Raw genomic sequence first — 22,534 nt, 5'->3', positions numbered from 1 at the left:
GACACAGAACAAAGGGGGGGGGGGGGGGCGCGGCGAAACGAGGAGACTATTTTTTATGCAGCCAGTTGTTATGATCTGGAATGCATGACCTAAAAAGGTGGTAGAAGCAGATTCAATAGAAACTTTCAAAAGGTAATTGGATATATACAGTACTTGAAAAGGAAAGATTTTGCAGGGCTATGGGGAAAGAGCAGAGAAGTGGAACTAATTGGATAGCTCTTTCAAAAGTGGCACAGGCACATGGGGCTGAATGGCCTCCTTCTGTGCTGTATGATTGTGTATTATTTTGGACACAAGTTTCAGTAACAGAAAAAATTGGTAGTCAAAAACATTCACACAAAAAACTTTCAGTAAGCATTCCAGTAATTTCTGGGAAAGATTGTGTAATTACAGGGTGATGGGTTTATATAGGCAATTTCCATTATAATTTTGGATACAAACTTATAATGGGAACATTTTCACTCAAAACTGATGAAAAGAATGGCAACACGAAGTAAAATTTTGAAAGAGGAAATGCGTGTAGATGCAAGTATATATATATAAAGTGTGTTTCTGGAATATTGGAGTACTGTGCACAGTTTTGGTCTCCTTATCTAAGGAAGGATATAGTTGTCTTAGAGGCAGTGCAACAAAGGTTCACTAGATTGATTCCTGGGATGGGAGGGTTGTCCTATGAGGAAAGATTGAGTAGACTGGGCCTATACTCTCTTGAGGTTTAGAAGAATGAGGTGATCTCATTGAAACATACAAGATTCTGAGGGGGATTGACAGGATAGATGCTGAGAGATTGTTTCCCCTGGCTGGAGAGTCTAGAACTAGGGGGCTTAGTCTTAGGATAAGGGGTCGGCCTTTTAAGACTGAGATGAGGAGGAATTACTTCATTCAGAGGGTTGTGTAGCTTTGGAATTCTTTGGCCCCAAAGGGCTGTGGATGCTCAGTCGTTGAGTATATTCAAAGCTGAGATATAGATTTTTGGACTCGAGGAATCAAGGGATATGGGGTTAGGGCAGGAAAGTGGACTTGAGATCGAAGACCAGTCATGATCTGATTGAATGGCAGATCAGGCTCGAGGGGCTGTATGGCCTACTCCTGCTCTAAATTCTTGTTATGTTCTTATGCCTTGATTCCCCTAGAGTCCAAAAATCATGACAAGTTCATGACTAGCTGTACAAGAGGATTACTTTGAATAATTCTTCAGATGAAACTTGCATATTCTATTTGTGTTGCAAATTTCAATGTAAACCTTTGGGGGAAGAAAATCAAAAGAGAAGTATCAGAACTTAAGTATCAGACAGAAGACTGTCCTACAACTGAACTCTAGCTACCTTCAGGTCAGTTTTTATCAAAATAAGACAGTTTAAGACAACATTTTTTGGTTAGTGCATAAAGTCAATGATATCAAAGATGGTGAAAACTAATGTACCTTTTCGGTTCATGCCCATTTGGAGACACTTAAGCAGCCGGCAATATTGACATCTGTTTCGCTGCTTGCGTGACATGACACAATTCTTGTCTCGACTGCATCTGTAAACCCGCTTGTTGCAAATACTACGTTTGAAAAAGCCTTTGCATCCCTCACATGAAATAATACCATAGTGCAGACCCGTAGCTCTGTCTCCACAGATAAGGCAGGTTCGCTGATCAGTGCGATCATCTGAAAGGGAAAGAAAAACTCAAATTAAATAAACTTGTAGAGACTATGAGGTAAGATTTTTATAAAATATTTAATTGGACTTTAGAAATAAATATTTCCTCATAGGGAAGAAGAGCAAAGGGATCTGGGAATACAAATACACAAATCACTAACAGTTGTGATGTAGGTCAATAAGACCATAACAAAAGCAAACCAAGCACTAAGGTTTATTTCTAGAGTAATAGAATTGGAAAGTAGAGGCGTTATGTGAAACTTGTATCGAACCTTGGTTAGGCCACACTTTGAGTACGGTGTACAGTTCTGGACGCCATATATAGGATATAGAAGCACTGGAGAGGGTGCAAAAAAGGTTTACAAGGATGATACCAGAACTCCGAGGTTATACCCATCAGGAAAGGATGAACAGGCTGGGTCTCTTTTTCTCTCGATTGCTCACTTGAAAACTCTAGCCTTTACGCAAACAGTAGATTACTTATTCAGTGTAAAGTAATCCTTATTTCCTAAATTCACATCATAGGAATAGCCCTGAAATCAGTACTCAAAACAGAAAGAACAGTTGGACTTGATTTTTAATAATATGCATTGTAACCTCTTTAAGGCTGCTCTCATAATACCAATGTAGCATCTCGGTGATATAATACGCATGCCAAGGCAATGAAAGTGTAACCGGAAGGAAACTTAGGTAAGGATAACTTGCACTCAGTCTCTGCTCATAATGTGCATCACGGGTGGGCGTGACACACAGCAGAGAAAGCTTCTGCCAGAAACAGCAAAGAACTTCACTTCAATGTTGTTATAAGGGAGGGACAGACAGATGTCCCAGTTATCTTCCAGCCTTCACACTAGATCTGCACTGAGGCATAAAAACACATTTACAACTGGGGTCCATGATTGTTTGGCTTCTATAAGAGGCGTTACACTTGATATAAGGGAGTATAAAGGCCAAACATGAAAGGATGCTTTTTAAGTGTTTCTGCATGGTTTGTATGAAATATTTTGCTGGCTCTCCGAGTTGGTGAAAAGTTGGTGATTAGGTCCTATAAATTATGACAATGGGCTTCCCAAGAGAATCTGCTACATTTATTATTAGGGAGGAGGAACGGAGGGATACCAAGAAAGTGATATTGCACCAGAGGAGGACTACGCTCTCCTGCAATCAACTTCTGAGCCATAAGCAGAGGTGAACTTTCCTGGACTTATTTGAGGAATAGTGTCTGAGTGGGCTAAGATTATTCAGGGAGGTTCTGACAGGACTGTAACACATGTTGCAAGAACATCTGCAGTACCTGGAGTGGATGGATGGGTCAAAGATGGGGAAGGTAATGACAGTTTGAAAGGGACAGTTTTTGAGCAAAAGCAATCATTAACAATGTTGGCTAGCATGGGCCCACCGAGAGAGGTAGTTAAGTGGAAAAGGAGCAGGAGGTGGGTCTCATGGAAGAGATAAGCATGGGGAGGGCAAGGGATGTGATATAGCTTCATTTACTTTTAAAATGTAATCAATGTTGTTATGTAGGTAAAAGCTGCAACAAATTTGCACAAAGCAAGATCTCAGCAATGAGTTGAATAACCAGTTAATTTGTTTTCTTTGGTACAATGCTGGTCAAAACTATAGAACACTTTACTCTTCTTCATCGTGCCTTTGGATTATTAATGTCCACCCAGTCAGATAAATGGTTTAATGTCTCATCCGAGGGATGGTACCTCTGACAATGCAGCACTCCCTCGGTATTGCAAATTAAGTTTTGTAGGAGTTGAAGTTTACAGAGGGTGAACAATGGGAGACTGGCCAGAAGAGCATTGGGATAGTAGAATTTGGAGATGACAAAGGCATAGACTAGGATTTCAGCAGCAGATGGGCTGAGGCAGAGCACTCTCAGTAATGTAGGCGATGTAGTGTCGACCAGATTATATACTCAAATTCCGTAGTTGAGCAACAGTGCTAACAACTCAGGAGGGCTAAAATTGCTCTCCACATATACAGGTTAACACCATGAATAAAACTGAACCAAAGCCCTGATTAAAGTAGTATCAATACAGGGCTGATTTTTCTGGCCTTTGATCTGGGGAATGCTCAGTTCCTCGGGCACATAAGTCAGGATAAAGGGATGGAGATCCTGATCACTGGAGGGACTAACAAGGCAAGGGAGTACACAATGAATGGTAAGACCCTAGGAAAGACAGAGGATCAGAGGGACCTTGGTGTGCATGTACATAGATCCCTGAAGGCAGAACAGGTGGATAAGGTGGTTAAGAAGGCATATGGGATACTTGCCTTCATTAGCCGAGGCATAGAATATAAGAGCAGGGAGGTTATGATGGAGCTGTACAAAACGCTGGTTAGGCCACAGCTGGAATACTGTGTGCAGTTCTGGTCGCCACACTATAGGAAGGATGTGATTGCTTTGGAGAGGGTGCAGAGGAGATTCACCAGGATGTTACCTGGGCTGGAGCACTTCAGCTATGAAGAAAGACTGGACAGGCTGGGGTTGTTTTCCTTGGAGCAGAGAAGGCTGAGGGGGGACCTGATTGAGGTGTACAAAATTATGAGGGGCATAGATAGGGTAGATAGAAAGGAACTTTTTCCCTTAGTAGAGGGGTCAGTAACAAGGGGGCACAGATTCAAGGTAAGGGGCAGGAGGTTTAGAGGGGATTTGAGGAAAAACTTTTTCACCCAGAGGGTGGTTGGAATCTGAAACTCACTGCCTGAAAGGGTGGTAGAGGCAGGAACCCTCACAACATTCAAGAAGCATTTGGATGAGCACTTGAAATGCCATAGCATACAAGGCTACGGACCAAATGCTGGAAAATGGGATTAGATTAGACAGGGCCTGATGGCCGGCGCGGACGCGATGGGCCTCTTTCTGTGCTGTATAACTCTATGACTCCTCCCCTTTGATATTGTCCCAGGGTTTTTTGTTGGCTTTCCTGACTGCAAAAAATGTTCCCAGTCTTCCGTCTCATTTCCCTGGTGTATCGCTTATTGGGCGCCACAGAACAGGGAATGACGATGTGCAGAGATCACAGGAGTCCCCGGGCCACGCTGGTGTATATTGCAATTAGGCCCGGTTTCAATTTTAGCCCCCCACCCAGGCTCTGATCGAATCATGACCAGAAGGTCCTACACACCATGGCCACATGATAGCTAAAAGCCTAAGCGGTTTGGAGCTACCCCTGATTTTCCTGCTCTGATCACCAGCAGAACAGGAAATCCAGGTGATCCCAAGGTTGGATTTCAAGTGCACTGCTCCTGTTTAGCGCCCGTGAGGGTGGCAGAAACCTAGGGAAATTGGTTCTTGTAAACCTGAATTGTCTAACACACATCATATACGCTAACTAAATTGATTAGAATATGTATTTTTCCTGCAACAACATAACAGAAATGAAATGGAACTAGGTATATCCTGAAAAATATATTGATCTGATTGGTGGACATTCTCGAGCCGGAAGTAATCAGCTGTGAATATTTAAATTTAGATACCGGATATTGGGCCGCTGCTTCCTAAGCGAGTATTCTCAGTCTTGTCCTGTTCGTTCCCACCCTGGACAGACTCTGTCCAGAACTATCTTTCATCTGTTTATTTCTTGGTTATCAAAAAATCTTTCAGAACTTTAGCACTAAAACTTTCTCTATGGAATCCTATTCATGTGTTGCATAAATACAAGTGAGCGAATCTGGCTACTATAGAAGTTTACAGCACAACCATTTGACCCATCATGCCTGTAGCAGCTCTTTGCTAGAGTAATCCGAAACTAATCCCACTGCCCTGCTCCCTTTCCATAGCTCTATCTTCCTCTGCTTCAAATATTTATTCACTTTTCCTTTAAAAGATGCAATGGTCTCTCTGCCTTAACCACTCCATGTGGAAAAGCATTCCAAGCTCCAATAACCCTTTGCATAAACAAATTTATTTTAAACTCTCTCTTCGCTTTTAGTGACAATTTTAAATTGGTGGCTTTTGTCACTGCCTGTTCAAACAAAGAAAAAGTTTCTCCCCATTCACTATTAAAACTTTTAATTTTTAAAACCTCTAGAGGGAACCATTTACAATGTAAGCCAGCACAGGGGCCAGGCAGCAAAGTTGGGTGGTCAGCAGTTTAGTGTGAATGGGGTCAAGGGAGCAGGAGTTAGGTCTCATGGACAAGTTGAGCTTGCTGGGTACATGAGTGGAGACAGGAGAGAAACTGAAGACAGACATGGGTGCTGGGCTCAGGGGGCAAGAGGAAGAGAAAGTGAGGGGGTGGAAGAGAAGCAGCAGAGGCAGATGAACAGATGATCTCAGTGATAATGAAGTCCATGAGCTCCTCGCAGCTGTTGTTGAGGGTGTGAGTGGAGGGGGCAGGGGAGAGTGAGACAACAATGTTCAAGTTCAGACATTTTTGTATCGTGAAGCTGTGCAGGGTACAGCAGGCTACAACTATGCAGAGTACACGAGCTGAAGCTTACGGCAGAGCCCCTCCCGACCTGTGCAGGCAACGAAAATGTCCCTTTAAGATCCCAATTGTCCTTTCAACAACCATTCTTGTAGAGGCATTTGCCTCATTGTAGCGCTCTTCTGCTGCTATTTGAGCCACTGTACATCTGAATTTTGAAGGATGAATGCAGTGTGACAATTTGTTACTTACAATCTGTATATATCAAGGAGTGAAAGCCCTTCCTGTTGAACTAGCTGAGGTGGGTTTTCTGTGGGAGCTCGCAAAACCATGTGGGTGCCATCGATTGCACCCTGGACCATAGAAAGCCAGAAACCCCATTAAATTGGATGGCTCTTTTTCGTTGCTGTCTTGGTGTGAGGCCAAAGGTGAATTCCACAGCCCTCCTGTAAAATGCATCAATTACCTGATGAATGCCTTCCCATACTGCACCCTGGCTAACGTTATCGAGATCCTCTGTCGCTGCCTAAAATGAGTCTGTGCCATAAAAGTGTAGATGGGAGCAGAAAGTTGCAAAGGGGCACTGAAAGATTAAGTGAGTGGGCAAAACTGTGGCAGATGGAGTTCATCCACTTTGGACTTGAGAAAGATAGACCAGTGTATTTTCTAAAGGGCAAGAAGTTAGGAATTGTGGATGAGCAGAGAGATTTAGGAGTTCAAGAACAGAAGTCACTAAAAGCTAGTGGACAGCTACAAAAAATAATTTAAAATGCCATTGAAATGTTGGGCCTTTATCTCAAGAGGGCTGGAATACAAAGGGATGGAAGTTACATTACAGCTGTACAGAGCTCTGGTTAGACCCCATCTGGAGCACTGCATTTAGTTCTGGGCACCACACCTCAGGAAGGATACATTGGCCTTAGAGTGGGTGCAGTGCAGATTCACCAGAATGGCCTATTCCTGTTTCTATGTTCCTAAAAGTTGAGTGCGATCATCATCTTCATAACCAGAGACAGCAGTGCAGTATGTGACCAAACTGCGGGTTTGGGGGGGTGGGGGGGGAGAGACGAGGGGGCAGGGGGTAGTATCTGGTGGACTCCTTTGCTTCCTCCTGTAAAGCTCCTCCATAATAATGGCAAGCACAAGTATGCCCATAGAGAATTCTATACCAGCTCTTGAGAAGCCCTCACTAAGTTGGGAGGAGGGAGCAGTGAAAATCTCTCAATGGTATCATACGGTCAGAAGTAGTGAGAAGCAAGTCCAGGCCTGTGTAGGTAGAATGCCAAAAAACACTGCTAAAAGTTGTTCCCAACCGCACAAATAACTACTGAAACTCTCCATACACTGCCTGATCAAATATTGGGCAGTATTCATAGCTAAACTCACACTGTAAAGTACATTGCAATTTTCTAAAACGCAGCAACCTTTGGCTACATACACACAAACACCTGTAGATATTCCTCATTATCATCTTGTGTGTGTTGTATCAAGAACTTGTGTAGATTTGAAAAACTATTTTGCTTTCTCTGTGCTTTATTGATGCATTTTACAACTACTGTGTTATCTCACCAAAAATCCACTAAACGGCCTTGTTGCTGTCTTGAATAGTGTTGCAGGAATTGCCAAACTACTTTAAGATCGAGCGGTTTGTAGCAGCTTGACTGCTGTGATGAACAAATCACTTGGGAAACAAATGGGTTGAACTGGCCCTCCCATCAATTAAGGGAGTCAGCGACACTGAGTGCAGTACACAGGTGGATCCCGCTAGAGCTGAATTGGTCTAACCATTGTTCATATGTGGTGTGTTATGGGAGAGAGCTCGGGGAAACCACTATATTCAAGAGGTTTAAATGGATTGGGAAAACATTGTTCAGATTGGCAAGAAGCTGTCCAAGTTGAGGAACTACTAACACTGTTGCTGCTAACAATAAGAAAGTTATCACCATGTTTGGGCAGGAGACCGAGTTAAAATCTCCTGGGCGTAATGCTGCTGAGGTCTGAGCAGTTTACCGTCCGTCTCGGCCCCCGCCCCCAAGACTGAGTTAATAGTGGAGCTTCTGTGTTTGACTCCCACTGACTGTGCTCCTTCTGCAGGTTGATTATTGCACTTCTGATGCAAGTACAGTCATCAAGAACAAGTATTGTGGCAAATATTTTACCAATCCCAAGAAGTGTAATGAGACGTGCAGTCTTGTGGAGGGAAAATGCTTCCATCCAAGTCCATTGGTCTAGTCAGAAGGGTAAGCTAGGGAAGGTTGCATGGCTCTGAAATCCAAATGCTGACTGCAATGTTATATCATTATTTATTACATTATAATAAAGCCAAAGGTTTTTATATTCATAGCTGATATTTTCAATAAATTAATTATTTGAGCACAAGAGGTTTTTAAAAACTCTGGTTTATGAATTTTAGGAAGAGGAGTTTTAAATACATACATCTATGAAGGACAAAGTTAGAAAGTGAAAAAACATTGGGAGCCATTTTTCAAATTTCATTTGAGATAGATAAACAAAAGGAAAAGCTTAGAGAATGCAACCTTAAAATAACACACGAGTATAAGTTACCAACTGATAATATTTAATGTAGTTCTTTATATAAGTAATGAAGAAAAAAGGAATATTTAGCTCTCATATGGATGCAAGTGAGTTTTAGAGCAATAAGTCATAGTGAAATTAATTTCTTGCACATTACTCCTAAATAAGGTTATGACCTATTTGCTACCAGAACAAGGAAGGGCAGTGCATGTGAGAAGAATGTGGTTTCAGGAGAATCTAAATTATGCCAACAATGCAGTTGCTTAATTTGACTTTTAACAGGTTATTTTAGCAAAAATTACATCAGATATTATCATTAAGATTCAAACAAGGTCCACTTACTTGGTTCATCATTATTACCAAGGTCTGGATGGAATACTACTTTATTCCTTTTTTTTTTAATGGGTTAATGGAAGTCAGTCTGTCTCTTTCATTCTCCCTTTGGTTTTTTACTTTCCCCTTTCTGTCTCTGTTCCTTTCCGTTACCTGCCCCTCCCCGAGTGTGGAGGCCAGCTCCACAGAGAACCCACACTGCACATAACATTTCAAAGATTTGACAGAAAGCTCATTAGCAATATACGCCTGACCCGCCCCTCTGCCATTTTTACAACAAAGTTTGCATGCATCTTTCCACTGAGAGATCGACATTTCAAAAATTATTTTAATGAAACACCTAAATTCACACTCATCTTTAAAATAATGCTTAAAAGGCATTTTAATATCAGTCTTTGTTTACCCCATGTGCTTTATTATTTTCCTTTTAATATAATTTCATTTTTCTCCATTTCCTTTGTTCTGTCTCAAATATTTTGTCTCCATCTCTTTCTCACTTCTCCTTTTGCTCTTTTCTTTCTCTCTATTTCCAGTTCTCCCTTTTTCTCTTCTTTTTCTCTCCTAACTACTATCATTTCAAACAATGCAAGACTTGGGATTCCACTTTCTCGTTAAATATAATTATTATATTTAAAAACAAAATCAGAGCACACCACACTGTAACCTGTTTCTCTGATGTGGCTGTTTTATCCCTCTAGATTAACGATCTGCAGTCACACTGTTAATGTTGCTGCTTCTGCTGTTCTCCCAATACTCATGCTTTCGAAATATAATTTTTATTTCAAGGGGCAATTAAATGGAATTTTTTTTACTTTATTATTAGGAAACACTCATCATTTATTAATAAAGTTGGTAATCTAGGGGCTGGAACAAAGTGAGCATGAAAGCTGCTGGATTGTTGTTAAAAACCTAACCGGTTCACAAATCTCTTTCAGGGAAAGGAACCTGCCACCCCTGCACAAGACTTCAGTCCCAAACTATGTGACTCACTCTTAATGCGCTCTGAAGTGGCCCAACGAGCCACTCAGACGTGAAACAACTGGTATGAAGCACAGGAAGGTGTCGCACCACCACCTTCTCAAGGCAACTAGGGATGGGCAATAAATGCAGCCATGCTGACGTTGGCCACATCCTGACAACTAATAAAAAACCTCCCATCCGTGACCAGGGTAACACACAGTTGAACAATTTTAGCTCAACCACATGCACACACAAGTCCAGAGGTCCATGCTCAAGTTGGGTAGCAGTGGTAGCTGACTGTATAACTGGGCAGGAAACGGTGTGCTACAAATCAATACCTGTATACGTGAGATTGAAAATTTGTAAGACTCACCAGAAACTGCTTGAAAAGTCTGAGGATAAATTAGCAGCTCAGATCATGTGTGATCCAGAAAAATCAAATTAAAATCTGGCCACACACTCATAGTTACCCAGTAAAAACACATTGTTACAGAGTTACATAGAGTCTACAGCACAAAAACAGGCCATTTGGCCCAACTTGTCTGCGCTGTCGCACGAGCCCCCTCCCACCCTACTTGATCTAACCCTATCAGCATAACCCTATTCCTTTTCCCCTCATGTGCTTATCTAGCTAGCTTTCTGTCCTGCCAGAAAAATTGGACAGGTGGCAACCCTACTGCTAAATCTTTTTCATACTTTTGCCCCTATAATTGCACAATTTTTAAAAGAAAATTAACAATTGCAAGGATAGAAGTTTGCAGGCAATTGGCTGTAATGTTACAGTGGATCTCTAAAGAGAGGTATTCAGTTCATAGCAGAATCATCTTAATATGCTACCCTGGTGCTTATGATTGAATTCATCTTCCCAGTGGTATTAAAGTAGCATTGCTCCAGAATATTCTTAAAGTTTGAGAGTAAATCTCTGTCTTACCGTACACCATGTTTAAAATATGAACCTTTTAAATTTTGCAGTAGAGACTGAATTCTGCAATTGTGTAATTTGTTTACAAGTGGCATAGATCTCCATTCTGCACCTCTGATTTTTCAAGAACTAGGGATGAACAGTGGAGATCAGAACTGTTGATAAGTAATGGAAATGGCTGTAGAGTTTGACTTTGGCTAAATAGAACTGGACTTGAAACAAGAAATTCATCAAATGAGAGATTTCAGGCAAGTGTTCAAAAAATAAAAGGCGATTTTAACCCTTCCCACCCAGTGGAAACCAGACAAGCAGTTAAAATCACTTGGGACTTACTCGCTGACATCCCACTCTCTCCCCTCACACCACCCCCCCGCCGTCTTCAATTTTAAACCAGCTCTTCTGGGCAGGTGAGAAGGACACTCAGCTGAAAACAGTGGGTTCCTTTTTCAAATATGGATTGGAGCCCGACTGCTATTTTAACCTTTGACCAAGGAAACCGTTGTGGCTTTCTCACCAGGTTAACCTACCTGGGGACAGAAGAGGCCCAAAGGGGTAAGGCCTTTTTAACTTTAAAAAAAAATCTGTTTGTGGGGTCAGGAGGAGCAGAAATATTCTTCCGGGCAAAGTTTAGGCCTCCCCTGCTCCGGGCTCCTCTCTCCTCAATCCCCTCACAAAAACACCCTCCCCGCGACTTACCCGAGTGTTGGGGGCCGTTCCTTTGGTCCCGAGCATTATACTCCTACCGTTCAACATTGCGCTCCCACCTGCATCACTACACACTTATCCGCATTAAATTGCATCTGCCATATATGTCTGCCCATTTCACCAATCTGTCTATGTCCTCCTGAAGTCTGTTACTATCCTGCTCACAAATAATACGTTGCCAAGTTTTGTATCAACCGCGAACTTTGAAACTGTACTCCTTATACCCAAATCCAGATCATTTATATACAAGAAAAGTAATGATCATAATACTGACCACTGAGGGACCCCACTGCATCAGTCTGGGAAAACATCCATTCACCACTACTCTCTGCTTCCTATCCCTTAGCCAATTACGCACCCAAGTTCCGTCCCTTTAATAACATGTGCTTCTATTTTCCGAATAAGCCTGTTTGATGGTACAGGGGTACTTTAAATCAAATGTTTTTTGAAAGTCCATATATACATCAACTGCACTACCATCAACCCCCTCTGTTACTTCATCAAAGAACTCAGTAAGTTTAGTCAGACACGATTCACCTTGAACAAATCCGTGCTGACTGTCCCTGATTAACCCATGCTTCTCCAAGTGAGAATTAATTTTGTCCATGACAATGGTCGCCAGTACTTTTCCCACCACTGACATTAGGCTGATTGGCCTGTAGTTACCAGGTTTATCCCTCACCCCTTTGTTGAATAGGGGTGTAACATTTATGAACATGGGTATAATATTGTTAGCTACATATAAGCTACTTGTATATCTCCTGCTCCACAGCCACAGTCAACTCCCCCACCCCACTCCTGCCCCCCCCAAAAGCATGTCAAGAGATGGGAGATTTTAATCTGAACTATAAATCAGGAAAATGAATTGCATTGTTTATATTTGACCATTCATTTATTATCAGCTACAAATCTGCAGTATGAATTTGGAGTTATGTGCTTCCTTAGAAATAATTACATTTGTAATATTTTTAAATAACTATAGAATTACTGTAAACAAGTTTTAACTTATTTTTATTTTGTACAAGACAGCGTGAGACTATATAGAAACGAAGAAAAAAAAGACTTGCAATTATATAGCGCCTTTCACAGCCTCAGGACTTCCCAAAGCGTTTTACAGCCAATTAAGTACTTTTGAAGTGTAGTCACGGTTGCAATGTAGAAAACGCGGCAGCCAATTTGCACAGAGCAAATGTGTAAATTAAAATTTTTGCCTTTAAAGGCCTATGCAGGTTAATTTGACATTTACCAGTACAGTCCAGACACAAAAGCAGGAAATGGCAATTGAAAAGCTTCATTGCATCAGGGATACCATGACCACAAGATGGAGTTCTCCTTACAGAAACAATCAAGTATGTTGTAATACAAAATTGCCTACAACTATAAGTGCATGTTTTTGCAATGTCCGTGACTGCCCTTTTGTAAAAATGTGTGCCTTGAAACGAGGTTCTTCAAATATTAACGTATGAACACATAACAGGTTTATATGAAATACCATGTATGTTATTTTTTACTAAGCTGTTAACCCTTATACAACTGTCTGTCTGTGATGTTGGAAGTTGCATGAAAATTACAGTACATTGTTTTACAGAATTCTTAATTTTTTTTTAAATTAACAACTCTAAACAACAACTTGCATTTATACAGTGTCTTTAATGTAGTAGAACATTACAAGGCACTTCACAGGAGCATCATCAGACAAAACTAAACACTAAGCCCTATAAGGGGATATTAGGACAGCTTGATTGAATAGGTAAGTTTTAAGGAGCACCTTAAAAGGAGGAGAGAGGTAGAGGGGTTTAGGGAGCAAATTTCAGTGCTTGGGGCCGAGACACCTGAAGGCACAGCCACCAATGGTAGGGCGAAGGAAATCAGGGATACATGACAGGCCAGAATTAGGGGAACACAAGAGTTCTCTGAGGGTTGTAGGAGGTTACAAAGATAAGGAGGGGCGAGGCCATGGGGAGATTTGAACACAACGATGAGAATTTTAAATTTGATGTGGTGCTGGACCAGGAGCCAATGTAGTTCTGTGTGCACAGGGGTGATGGGTGAACGGGACTCGGTGTGCGTTAGGATACAGGCAGAGTTTTGGATGAGCTCAAGTTTACGGAGGGTGAAAAATGGGAGCCCGGCCAAGAGAGCATTAGAATAGTCGAGTCTGGAGGTAACATAGCCATGGATGAGGGTTTCAGTAGCAGAGGAGCTAAGGAGACGGACGATATTATGGTGGTGGAAGTAGGTGGCCTTGGTGATGGAGAAGATATGGGGTCGGAAACTCGGCTCATGGTCAAATCGGATGCCGAGGTTCTGAACAGCCTGGTTCAGCCTCAGGACAGTGGCTAGTGAGGCAGATGAAATTGATGGCTAGGGACCGCATTTGTGGCAGGGGCCGAAGACAATGGTTTTGGTCTTCCTAGTATTTCACTGAAGGATATTTCTGCTCATCCAATACAGGGTGCCGGACAAGCAGCATGACAAATTATAGGCAATTGGGGGGGGGGGGGGGGGTCGAGAGAAGTGGTGGTGAGATAGAGCTGGATATCATCACATGTGGAATCTGACATCGTGGTTCGGATGATGTCGCCAAGGGGCAGCATGTAGATAAGAAATAGGAGGGGGCCAAGGATGGTTCATTGGAGAACTAGTGGTAACGATATGAGAGCAGGAAGAGAAGCCATTGCAGGAGATTCTCGGACTATGATTGGATAGATAAGAGTGGAACCAGGTGACGGCAAACCCACTCAACTGGACAAAGGAGGAGAGGCATCACAAGAGGATGGTGTGGTCAGCCATGTCAAAGACTGCAGACAGGTTAGGAAGGATGAGGAGGGATAGTTTACCATGGTCACAGTCACGTACAATGTCATTTGTGACTTTAATAACCGTTTCACTGCTGTGGCAAGGGTAGAAATCTGAGTGGAGAGGTTTGCACATGGAGTTATGAGAACAATGGGCACAGATTTGGGAGGCGACAACACGTTCAAGAACTTTGGAGAGGAAAGGTAGGTTGGATGTGTGGTGGTAGTTTGCAAGGACAGAAGGATCAACGGTGTTTTTTTTTGATGAGTGGGGTGATGAGGCAGATTTGAAATGGAGGGGGACAGTACCAGAGGAGAGGGAACCGTTTACAGTATCAGCTAGCATGGGGAACCTGGAAGGGAAGTTACGTGGTCAGTAATTTAGTGGGAATAGGGTCGAGAGAGCAGGATGTTGGTCTCACTGACAAGATGAGCTCAGAGAGGGCATGAGGGGAGATAGTAGAGAAACTAGAGAAACATGTGAGTACAGGCTAGCTCAGGATGGAAAGTTTGGCTTGGTGGGCTAGTGGAAGGGAGGGATGTGGCAGAGACAGCTGAATGGATGGTCTCAATCTTAGTGATAAAGAAGTTCAGGAGCTCCTCCTATTTGTTGTTGGAGGCAAGGGTGGAGGGGGAGAGAGGTTTAAGAGGAGGGTTTGTAGTGAAAAAGTGAAGCTGGGGTTATCTTTGCATTCCAGGACGATTCTGGAGCAGTGAGTTTCGGCGGAGGACAGCAGGTCCAAAACCCAGTGTGCAAAAAAACCCACTAAAGTTGAAATAAGTGAAAGGAGGTAAATCATACCAAGTTTGGCTTTTAAGGGTCTGCAGATTATGGGAGGAAGAAAAGACAGAAGGGCTGCAAAATTCAGCTCTGTAGTGCCGGTAGTTATGGCTGGTTTTGAAGAAAAATGGTGTCTACCTTGCTTCCGCCCACTTCGGCCGCAGCCTGCCATCTTGGTGAGGGCAATAGCACGGACGGTTCATGTGTGCACCAGCAGTATGCAGATTGTGACGTCAGTCAGCATGTAATGCTGATTTGACGCACAACTACCATTTTCGACATCGCCACTCCATTCAACAGTCTCTCCTAAACACACACAGCTGAAAGTGCGTTCAGCTGCACGAGGGACGCCCCCACCAGCGCTACTTAAAGCAATACATTCAACTCGCAGGTTAATTGCTTATTGCTATGTACTGGCTCTTGCAGAGTTTGTAGGAGTACCGGGTTGCTGGTAGAGATTTGAAAAGTTGGTAAAGTGTGTAGGGAGTGCTGCTGGACATTGGGAAGGCATTGGCTGCTACTGGAAGGCCTCCGAGTACACTACTTGCTCCCAGTCATGGGGGCTATAGTTGCAGTCCCCTGTGCGCTGCAGCATGAGAGGGAGATGGAACAGAAGCAGCAAAGAAGACAAGGAGGAGAGGGGCTCTCAGCAGGAGGCCATACCCACCTAATGTCTTCAAGGAGCACGTCTCCTACCTGCACCTAAGCCAGGAGCAGTGTGTTCGGTGGCTCCACTTCAACAAGGAGGTGGTCACAGAACTGTGCCATCTCTTGTAACCAGACCGGCAGCCTCTGAGCAGGGCGACGATGGCGCTGCCAGTGGCCTTCAAGGTGACCATCGATCTGAAATTTTTCCCCAGCAGATCCTTCCAGGCTGGAACAGGCGACATAGCAAACATCGCACTGTTCGCTGTCCATCGCTGCATCCAGGAGGCCACAGAGGCTCTGTACACTAGGAGAAGGGACTTCATTGTCTTCTCTCTAAACAGAGAGAAGCAGGAGGAGCGTATGCGTGGCTTTGCCAGAATAGCGAGCTTTGCCAAGGTGCAGGGTGCCATCGACTGCACACCCGTGGCTTTGCAGGCGTCGCATTTTAATAGTGAGATGTACCATAACCGCAAAGGGTACCACTCACTTAATGTGCAGTTGGTGTGCGACCACGCCCAGCATATCATGCTGGTGAATACCTGCTATCCTGGCAGCAGTCATGATGCGTTAATCCTGCGCCAATCCACTGTGCCAGCAATCTTCCAGCCGCCATGTCAAACCTGAGGGTGGCTGGAAGGAGGGAGGAGGAGGAGAAGGAGGAAGGAAGAAGAAGAAAGGAGCAGGAAGGAGGAAGAAGAGGAGGAAGAGCAAGAAGAGGAAGAGGCCTGCACATCCATGTTCCACACGGGCTGTCCGTGAGTGCACCATCAGACTCCGGTTCCCCTGAATGAAACCCCAGATCCCCGTTGCTCAACGCTTCCCCAACTTATCGACCCTCGGAACATCACAGCGTCCTCGTGGCCAAATGGTGAAATGAAAGCCACCACAAAACAAACATTCCAAACCAAATTTATAAATCAATCAATCCAGGATGACCTCGAGCATCTGTGGGCCTAGAAGGCCCGGCTGCGGACTGCACCATCTTGACATGGGCGGTAGCAGTCTGGGTGGGCTGGCTGGCTGACAGGCAACAAGGGCACTCGCGGTGTGGCAGTGGTGGAAAGACGAATGCTGTCATCCTGAGAGAGGACAGCAGGTTCATGCTCCACGGAGCCACTGCCACTCCCTCCAGGGCAGCACCTCAGCAATCCTAGTAATTGGTTGGAAGACAAGATTGCTGGACTGCTGTGACACCCTGCAAGCCCCTTCCAGCACTGGTAAACACAGCCACGATGGCAGCAGTCTGAACTTGTGTGGCAGCAAGCTGAGCCTGCATTAGGACAGTCTGAGCCTGCATGACTTTAGTCTGAGCTTCCACTGAAGCACTCAGATGTTGGGTCACTTCCACACATGCTGTAATTGCTGAGACATCAGCCATCAGACCCTGCATTATGGTTGGGTCCACAAGTGTGCTAATGGAGTTTCCCATCACCTCCATGCTGGAAATCTAAGCTCTGCGCAAAGCCCTGTGTAAAGTTGGTGCCAGACTCCTCCATGCTCCTTGACGGTGACAACCGGCTCTTTGGCAGGCCTGCCAATGCACCAAGCATGTCTGTGTGCATGCCCATGAGCCGCCTTTTGTAGGCCGCCCTATCGAAGTCCTCATCAAAGTCCTCTGCAGCAGAACTTGTGTGCGACCTCAGCCTCCGGGGTGCTGGCACCTGCGTTACCGTTTCCCCCTGCCCTGGCTGCAGGCCACGCATGCCCGGTGACTCACCACGTTCAGATCCCAACTCTATACTACCCTCTAACGTATGCGCAGTGCCAGTATCTGAGCTGGTGCCTGCAACTATGAGATCGAGTGACAGTGTCTCATCTACTGCTTCACTCTCCTTTTGCTCTTCCTGCACTGGGTGGCCAGGTTGAAGTTCTTGCGTATCTGAAAGGAGAAAGGCACAAGGGTAGGGTTGTGGTGAGGGGAGGGGGGAAAGCAAGATCTGCATGCTTACACCATCAGCAGCTTGTAAGTGAGAAGAGATTGTGGGATGAGGGATTGTAAGAAGGAGGAGTAGGCATGAGCATACCATCATCTTCAATGGTTTCAGCCTCGCTGCTCGCCATGACCTCAGTGACGGCCCCTCCAATAATGCCGATCACCATCTCCTCCACCTGGGTAAAGATATGCAGGCTTGCCCATCCCCCGCCAGTTAGCTGCTACCTTGGTTAGGAGCCTGGTTATGAGCCACCTTGCCCAGCGAGAGAGGGAAGTGCATCAGTGAGTGTGGTGCAATGTGTTTGGGTGATGTGCCCGTCATGGTTGAATAGCTGGCAGTGTGTGCAAGGCGAGAGATGTGGGTGTGAGGCTTGCAGCAATGGTAAGTGTGTGAGGGCAAGGTGAAGCTATGAATGTGAGGTTTGAGTCGTGATTGATAGAGATTGTTGGTAGGAGAGTGATGGGGGTGTAGTGCATTGAGTAGTGTGTGAGGCCAGTGGTGCAGCTGGTGGGAGACAGCCTTTGAAGATGCATTCACTGACCGTGACCATTTGTGTAAGGTCATTGAACTTCTTGCGGCACTGCATCCATGTCCTCGGGGCAACACTGCTGACATTGCCCGCGTCGGCTATCTGTTCCCACTGCCTTTGCAGTATGTGCCTGGAGGGCCTCCTGCGGATAGAGGACCTGTCTCCTCCTTTCCACACTCTGCACTAAAGCCTCTAGTGCTGTGTCCGAGAACCTTGAAGCCCTTTCTCTGGCCTGTTGAGCCATTATTCAGTCACACAAGCCTCCACAACCAGTTCCAGCAGTTGCTGCAGGCAGAATCACCTCCCCTTTAAGAAGTGGAGACTAATTAATTGGAACTAGTCCCGCACAAACTTGGGGTCCCTGCCGAGTGTTCAGCCACTCAACAATGCGTTCAGCGCTGGGCTGAACCTTGCAATCATAATTAGCAGGCAGGACGAAGGTCGCGTGCTGTTTACATTCTTTTCAGTGGGTGTGGGCTGATCGTGTATCGCGATCCCCATGCCCATTTTGTGTCCAATCCAATTTTTAGCCCAAGGAGTTTTGGGGTCCTGGGTAAGACTGAATCCGATCAGGAGACCATGCAGTGAGTTTTGACTTCAACACACAGTGAGATTGATTGTGAAATAGCTAAAATCTCCCAGAACTTAAATTCAAAGAATCCAATGCAATATTAATATTGCCACTGTACTACAATGCAATAGCAGTGCCAGTTTTAGAGTGGTATAGATGGATTGACATGAGTTACAGTATAGACATGTCTTTGTGAGGGGGATGGTAAAAATAAAAAAAATCAGAGGCTCAGGAATTGTGCACACACGTGCGGGTATGTTCTCGGGTTTGAATATGCAAATATAGTACACCCTCAAATTTATCAGCTATAGTTATACTGCACCACATAGTGACATAGAAACATAGAAGATAGGAGCAGGAGTAGGCCATTCGGCCCCTCGAGCCTGCTCCACCATTCAATGCGATCATGGCTGATCATCCAAATTCAGTACCCTGTCCCTGCTTTCTCCCCATATCCCTTGATCCCTTTAGCCTTAAGAAATATATCTAACTCCTTCTTGAATATATTTAATGAATTGGCCTCTACTGCCTTCTGTGGTAGAGAATTCCACAGGTTCACCACTCTCTGGGTGAAGACACAGTTGTGAAAAACAAATTCTTTCAGGATTCTCACTAACCAAAGTCTTTTTCAAGCTTGCAGAAAACAAAAATAAATGGCTGTGAAATACTGCATGTTTCATGCCGCTGTGGTTTGAAAAACACGGTTATATTAATACACAAAATTCAAATTGGATCCATACAGGATTCTTCCTATCTGCTTAAGTCTATGTTATCTCTTTGCGTCATAAAATATTGTTCCACTTTGGACCCATACATTGACTATAGAGTTGGTCTGGTTAAAATCTCTTTAAAACTTGAAATCATTGATAGAATGTGCGTTCAATAATTTCCTCATAAATCAACATGATGAGATGGTAGCATGAACAGCAATTCTCAAGCAGTTTGTAAACTGCATTTTAACTGAGATCAGCAAATTATAAATTTAATGGTTCTTTATACATGATGAATGTTATTCCTCCAACATGCTATGCAATGGAGTGGTCAGACAGGGGTTAACGCCCACGATTATGCACACATTGCAAATTCTCAAACATAGCTGCACTATCAGGATCTGGCACAGTGCAGAGCCTTGGGCTTCACCAACAGGAAGGGGAGACTGAAGAGCAAGTCATCTGCTGTCCGCTTGCACAACTCCTCACAATTAACCCGAGTAAAACATTGGCAGAGGCTTGGAAGTAGGTCAACAGCCTATGGAAGACCTAAATACAGCACAGAACATACATTTTAACCTTTAGAGTGCTAGAGAGTTCAGAAAGACCCACGTGCCTGTTCTCTTTATTTTACACTTGTCCTATGTCCATGCCTTCAAGCTGTCTAGGCCTAAGCTCTGAAATTCACTACCCAAACCACTTCGCCTTTTCGCCTCGCTCTCCTCCTCCAAGACCCTTCTGATGAAGGGTCCCCGACTCGAAACGTTGACTTTGTTTCTCTCTCCTCGATGCTGCCTGACCTGCTGAGTGTTTCCAGCATTTTCTGTTGTTATTTCAGATTTCCAGCATCCACAGTATTTTGCTATTGTATTAGTCTTTGACCTAGCGTTTGGTCACCTGTCCTAATGTCTCCTTTTCTGGTGTCAGTTTTTGCCTGATTATGCTCCTGTGAAGTGCCTTGGGACATTTTACTACATTAAATGCCGGTTGTTGTCGGAGGTGGGGCAACTTTGTTTTTAAAAAAGGGTTTTCATTCATTTTAAAGGCTGTTTTATAGATTTTAAAAATCCTAAATCTAGAAGGTTCACACAGCCACATTATAGATGTAACCAGATAAATCTTTTGAGGTGAAAATTTAACCGAAACACTAAAGTGACAATGCCAAGTTTGTAAGCAGTCTAACAGCATACACGAGTAAATCGGTGCTCATTTTGGGTGAAAAAATGGGATGGTGCCTAGAAAATAAAAACAGAAAAAAAATCTTACTGTTGTTGGGGTGTGCCGAGGCTCAGCACTATGATGTTTACAATTGTATACTGGGAATCTTTGTGACATTATGGCTGCAGTATTACCAGAGATATTTAAAGAAGATTGCAAAGAAATTCTATGTACACACACGATATTACAAAGTAACTCTAACATGAACGATTTTAAATTACATGCGATTTAAGAAAGTTTTAAAAGTATCCTTAACAGATAGAAAAATGCTTTCAACAGATATTGCAGAAAAAGAATCACAAAAGCAACCATTTGTTTTCATTTCAGCAGACTATTTTAACTTTCTAACTGAAAGAATTCTTACTCAAGTCACCAAGGCAACTGCTAAGTTTATTTCTCTATATATTTAAAAAGAGATAAAGAAAAAAGTAATTTACAACCTTGAATAGCATCATTGTTATCTCAGTTTATCAGATAAACTGTGACATTGGCAAGTAGCTAGTTTATGCTTCTCTCTTTTCCCCCCATCCAGTGATACTCAGTTCAACCTCAACCCTGCCCCATGCCCTTATCCCTGTAAATCCCTAAACCGATGGAGGAATACCATGGTTACTGTGAATAACAGAGTTCTGCAGGAGCTCTGTTCTAATTGTCTCAGCAAAGAAAGAATACTACTAGTGAGAGATGCCAACAGGCATGCAGAGGCCATCGTCAAGGGCCCATAAAACACCAAGGGGAAACAATCTTAGGCCTTTACACATGGCTTTAATGATATCAATCCACAGTTACACACTGCTGTAGAATGTGTGAGAAATTGGCCACAGTGCCACATGATGCAGCTATTTCACAGGCACAATAAGCATCAGCTGCTCACTGAGACCTTAAGAATGCTTCCTTAAGGTCAGTAATTGATTGAAACTGTAATCTACTTTCAAGTAAAGCAACTTCAAGTAAAGCAGCCAACATACCCAGAAGAATTTCTCAAAAAAGGTGCAACTTTAAAAATCATGAAGAAATTTCCATGAAACCCACCAAGCGATCACTATGGCCTCATAGTTTACGGACTCTTGACCCTTGGTATTTGAAATTGTCACCCTTAATTAATGCAAGCCTCTTGTTTAAGAATGTCAGCATCATGAGACGGACTTCAGCTACCAATGACCCATGCTTTTTGCTTCGTGCAAAAAAAAGTCTTCATTGTGGGATTGACATGGTCTGCCTCTTGACCTTGGGCTTTGAATTCTCAGTAACTTTACTCTGAATTCAAGCAATCCGTTGCACATTTTAAGGTGTTATATTTCAAATTCAGCAGCATCTATTTTAAAACATATGGTTTCCAGAGTCACTGTTGGGGGAAACCATTTTTTTTAATTCCCCTCCCCCGTCACCATGGCCAGGTCCCCCCACTGTAATGTGATGCTCTCTGCTGCTGTTGCCCTCTAACATGTTTGTATTTTGTGTCAGCCTTGTGTCAAGTTGCGGTTCAGAATCTAATTGTGGTGGGGGGGTCACTCATAACAGGGGGATCCTCAGCAATGACCTAGGGAAATGAGGAGTGATTGTTTTGAATTATAGGTCAGTGCTGAGAAAACCCTTTTAAGAAATCTTCTCCCCTGTTGCTGTCACCTTCCCCCAATGCAACTGGAACTTGAGGCCCAAAACACAATCTTGAGGTCAGCTCAGAGACCAGTCACAGGGGGAGGAGACTGCAGTGGGGGTTATTGAAGAGGGTTTTCCTAGCAATGACCCAATTTTAAAATAAATGCTCAGAGGTATTTGTTTTAAAAATGCTGTTTCCAAAATTGTTGGACAATTCCACCCCCCTCCCGCCCCCCCCAGCCAACTGAGCCAGCTTAGAGCTG

At 43.7% G+C, this 22,534-nt stretch overlaps 1 protein-coding gene across 4 annotated transcripts in view; it reads right to left on the bottom strand.

Annotated features, from left to right (window-relative positions):
• Positions 1–22,534, bottom strand: part of LOC147101758 (nuclear receptor subfamily 6 group A member 1) — a 395,609-nt gene that overhangs the window by 104,567 nt on the left and 268,508 nt on the right. For all 4 annotated transcript variants that reach the window (XM_085965661.1, XM_085965660.1, XM_085965659.1 and 1 more), the window contains one exon: positions 1,424–1,654. In XM_085965661.1, coding sequence (XP_085821787.1) covers positions 1,424–1,654 — 231 coding nt within the window. The remainder of the gene's footprint in view (positions 1–1,423; positions 1,655–22,534) is intronic.

This window comes from Somniosus microcephalus, chromosome 23, assembly GCF_052327205.1.
Source record: "Somniosus microcephalus isolate GS21.2 chromosome 23, FLI_Smic_1.0, whole genome shotgun sequence".
In the NCBI taxonomy this organism is placed as follows: Eukaryota; Metazoa; Chordata; class Chondrichthyes; order Squaliformes; family Somniosidae; genus Somniosus; species Somniosus microcephalus.
Note: the sequence above shows the minus strand (reverse complement) of the source record. Positions and strands in the feature narration are given on the sequence as shown.